At 35.5% G+C, this 4,725-nt stretch overlaps 1 protein-coding gene across 4 annotated transcripts in view; it reads right to left on the reverse strand.

Annotated features, from left to right (window-relative positions):
* Positions 1-4,725, reverse strand: part of LOC106870810 (SH2 domain-containing adapter protein F) — a 137,191-nt gene that overhangs the window by 65,057 nt on the left and 67,409 nt on the right. For 2 of the 4 annotated variants that reach the window (XM_014917024.2, XM_052973324.1), the window contains exon 2: positions 3,157-3,189. The exons of the other annotated variants lie outside the window; for them this stretch is intronic. In XM_014917024.2, the coding sequence (XP_014772510.1) occupies positions 3,157-3,189 (33 nt within the window). The remainder of the gene's footprint in view (positions 1-3,156; positions 3,190-4,725) is intronic. 4 annotated transcript variants of the gene reach the window in all.

A 4,725-nucleotide genomic window follows, 5' to 3' on the forward strand; every position in this document is an offset into this window, starting at 1 on the left:
GTAAAACTATTATCTCTTTGAGCAACCATAGTTTCACTGGTAATATTGTCATATTTGCACCACTGAACTGCCAAATTGGTACCCTGTAACCTCCACAATAGACTGGTGATGGTGATGGTGGTGGTTTTAAAAATGAGAAATATTGTCATATTTGCACCACTGAACTGCCAAATTGGTACCCTGTAACCTCCACAATTGACTGGTGATGGTGACGGTGGTGGTTTCAAAAATGAGAAATTATCGATAAAGCAAAGACAAACGAATACATCCACACTCTTTCCAGATTCACATTGGCACAGGTGTGGCAAGTGATTAGAAGTTTGCTTGCCAGCCACGTGGCTCGGGTTCAGTCTATTCTGCTTCCAATAAAACCTCTATATCCAACTCCTACAGGAACATTTCAGACTTAAAAAAGCATGGTTTCTCAGTTTAAACTTTTTAGCATTTTAACCAGCCACATCCAGTTCAAATATTTTCTTTATTTTATGCTCAAACCAGCCAGAACTGGATTTTCACACCTACCCTACTATATCATTCTAAAAATAAACAATCACATCACCAAAATCATGAAGCTACAAGATAATGCATGGTTAAATTAAAACAATGTGAATGAATAATAATTATTGCATTTGAGAGAAAATCATGAATGTTAAAGAGTTAAAAAGAGCAATGAGATTCTCAGAGCAGATTGGTTACAGCAGTATAGTAGCTGACTAATAATATAGAAGCTCCTTCTTTAGCTAAAGAAGGACTGATAATATTTTGAGCCTAAATAAACACAAATCACAAACAGGAGAGTCTAGTCATTCAGCTGTCAAAATATTTCCTGTAATTTATATGGAAACATCCGAACTTTCAGAAACTCTACTACCATGTTGAAACAGATGGATATAAAGTTGTGATAAAATGTAAGTGGAAGCATGGGTGAATGGTAAGAAGTTTGCTTCCCAACTGCATGGCTTCAGGGTCAGTCCTATTGCATGATATCTTGGGCGAGTGGCTTCTACTACAACCCCAGGTTGACCAAAGCCTTGTGAGTGGATTTGGCAGACAGAAACTGAAATAAAACTGTGTGCTTGTGTGTGTGTGTGTGTGTGTATGTGTGTGTTTTTGTCCCCACCACTTCTTGACAACCAGAGTTGATTTGTTTATGCCCCTATAGCTTAGAAGTTTAGCAAAAGAGACCAATAGAATAAGTACCAGACACTAAAAAGCTAGTACCAGGGTCAATTCAATTGAAATCCTTCAAGGTGGTGTCCCAGCATGGCCACAGTCCAATGACTGAAGCAAGTTAAGGATAAAGATATCTCACACATGTACACTTATGTGAGTGAGCATAGTGTGTATGTGAGCATTTCCTTGCCTGAAGGCCTATAATGCTGTACAACGTATGAAGGACAGGTGGTTTATATGGTTATATTATTATTGTACTCTTGACCATCTTATTAAAGAATTCAAACCTGGCATAACCATAGTATACAAACATACAACATCTCTCTGATAGACAGCCTCACTGGTATTTTATACAGGAATACTAAGCATCTTACAGTAAAAATAAACATAGATGGTTGAATTACATAAAACAGAGCAATGCCTGTCTTCAACAAATGAAATTTACAAAACAACATAAAAGCATTTTATGAAACAGATACAACAACAAAAAAAAGACTTTATATAGTCTCAATGTAACAACATAATACAACAAAGAATAAACAACATCGTACAACAAAGACAAAACAACATTATACAACAAAGACCTAAACACCGTGTCTATCTATTGCAAGATCTTTGTAATAGAATGCTAAAAGAAACTTATGAATGTTTCAGAAGAAAAGCCCTCATTACAAGAATTTTCTTTAAAAAAAAATTGACAAATCTTTAATTCAGATATTTACAAATTCAAAAATCTAACTCTTAAAACATTCACATGAATGAAAAAAATAAGGGTAATCCTTATAGCATACACTGTATGAGTTAACACCTTTTATTAACACTCCACATGATGCCACTCTCAGCTCTATGAGAGATAAAAAAAGGACCCTTCTGCTTAAAAGTATTTATGTCAAAATAAGAAAAAATTTTCCACTCTCAGCTCCAAACAGTTGCTGATATTCTGCAAGGTCTTCTAAGTGAGGCCTACAGTGGTGAACTGCACCCACATCAGGGTCTGTGCTGCTGCTATGGATGCAGACATCCAGAAGGGCCACTTGTCAGATTGGCATTCAGTCACAAATACACTCTAGCTTCTAGCTCAATGGTTCTCAACTAGGGTCCATATGACTCTTGCGGAGTCCCTTAAGATTTTGCAGTTAAAATTTACCTGCAATAAGATGGTTATACTTCTAAAATGCACCAAACATTTTAACAATCTTTTTTTATACAATTCATAATAATATTTAATTATAAAAATATATTAGGGATATTTTAAACACTGAATGGTTATGAGGATCTACCAGAGTAGAACAGGAATCAAATGGGTCCATAGGTAAAAATAAAAATGGTTGAGAACCATTGCTCTAGCTCATAGATGTGTTGTTTGCTTCACTCTATCTTTTCTGCTATTGCTTCAGTTCCTTGAATTTGGCTGGTTCCATATTTCCTTCAGTCAGCTACTTCTGACCTGCCTGTCTCCCCACTTTTGTTGTATCCAACCCATCCCTAAGTCCTGCACTAAACACTACACCCAGTCATTCCTCCTGCTATCTTCCTCTTGCTCTGGTCTTTCCTACAGCTGTTGACCTGCAAGTATTTAAATGGAATATTAGCAGCATCAAGCTTTCCATTCTTGGAGGACCTAGACAGGGGCCACCACCCATTTCTCCAGATTCAGTTATTAAAAATAAACCCCCAGTTCTGTAATGAAAATCTAAGATATTTCACTAAATTTCCCCAAATTCTTTATTATTTTCAAAATTAACTGTATCTCTAATTTCATTAGAGATACAGTAACAAAAGGTTCTTGTCTGGTTTGCCAGCTTCAATGTGGAGCCCTATTCAACCAAGACAGATTTAGACAAATAACCTACAAAAATATAATAATTAATAAGATAGAGCTCTTGGTGTTTACACCACACAGTGGTGGATTACACAACATGATAGCTTAAAAAGACACATAATTATTTCTGTAGAATTAAAAAAAACAAACAAGAAACTAACTTGTAAAATTCCACTTTCGTCTTCTTGTGTTGTCTGGAAAAGAATGTTACCGATACAGTTTAGTAAGGACATTGTTCAGTTATTTTACAGTTATGTAAGGGCATTAGTATTTACATGGTTCAATTAGTATAGAGTTAAATAAGGATGCTATGCAAGTTAAACAAAGACATGCAATTGTTAAAAAGTGAAATATAGACATCATCCAACTATTATATACTTACATAAAGACATTGTGTAAATGTTATACAGCAAAATATAGAAATTATCCAATCACTAAATAATTAAAGGTATTGCCCAATCATTATACAGTTAAATAAAGACATAATCCAATCACTATACAGTTAAATAATGACATTAACCAATCACTATAGAGTAAAATAAAGACATTGTCCAATTGCAATGCAGTTAAATAAAGGCAGAATCCAATCACTATAAAGTTAAATGAAGACATACCAGTGAAACAAAGATACTACCCAATCATTATACAGTTAAATAAAGGCTCTGTCCAATTGAGAAAAGAAGCGATATTGCTAGAAACATATCAGATATCAGTTGGGTATATATTTGTTCTTGAAACAGTAATAAACTGAAGGCTCAAGTAAAAGTTGATGTCCTACAAAATCCATTGATTTCTTTTATAAAGACATGTTATGAGACTTCACCAGAGATCAGTAGATATCAACTGAAACTATGTGACATTTGTATTGTTTTCAAAGACACCGAAACTGTGTGGCATTCATACTGTTTTCAAAAGCATTAGCCACAGACTATAATTATTATTTGTACCATTGTATTGCAAAGTACTAGGTCACTGGATTTACTCCAGCTATAGTCTAAGCAATGAAGTCTTAATTTGCTTTAAACCATCTAATCTTTTAGATTACATGCCCAGGCTGTTATATTGCATCCCTGTATAATACAAACTGCATATTAGGGTTTGTAGTATGGTTCTGACAAAGGCAGGGGCATGGCTTTGTAGATGGGTGCAGGCATGGCTGTGTGGCACCATAGGCAAGTGTCCTCTACTGAAGGCCCTGACTGACCAAAACCTTTGAGAGTGGATTTTGGTAGATGGAAACTGAAAGAAGCTTGTTGTATATGTACATGTGTATGTGTGTGCACGTGCATGTCTTTGTGTCTGTCTTTATCCATCACCACCACCTGACAACCGCGTTGGTGTGTTTACAACCAGGCAACTTAGCAATTCAGTAAAATGAGACCGACAGAATAAGCATCAAGCTTAAAAATAAAAAGTAATGGGGTCAATTCATTCAACTAAAAATTCTTCAAGGCAGTGCCACAGCATGGCCACAGCTTAATGACTGAAACAAGTAAAAGATAAAAGATAACATGATTAAATCTGTGCAGTGCAACTAGTCGTTTCATTAACACTGTTGCTCAAAGGTTTGCTTCATCAGAGCTGATATTTGTTAGACACTGGTGCAGGTTATTAGTTTCAGAAAAAAAAAACATGATGAGATAAAATAATTCCATCGAGTGCAGACATGGCTGAATGACTAAGAAGCTTACTTCTCGACTATGTGGTTCAATCCTACCGTGTGGCACTTT

The sequence above is a fragment of the Octopus bimaculoides genome, chromosome 15, assembly GCF_001194135.2.
Source record: "Octopus bimaculoides isolate UCB-OBI-ISO-001 chromosome 15, ASM119413v2, whole genome shotgun sequence".
In the NCBI taxonomy this organism is placed as follows: Eukaryota; Metazoa; Mollusca; class Cephalopoda; order Octopoda; family Octopodidae; genus Octopus; species Octopus bimaculoides.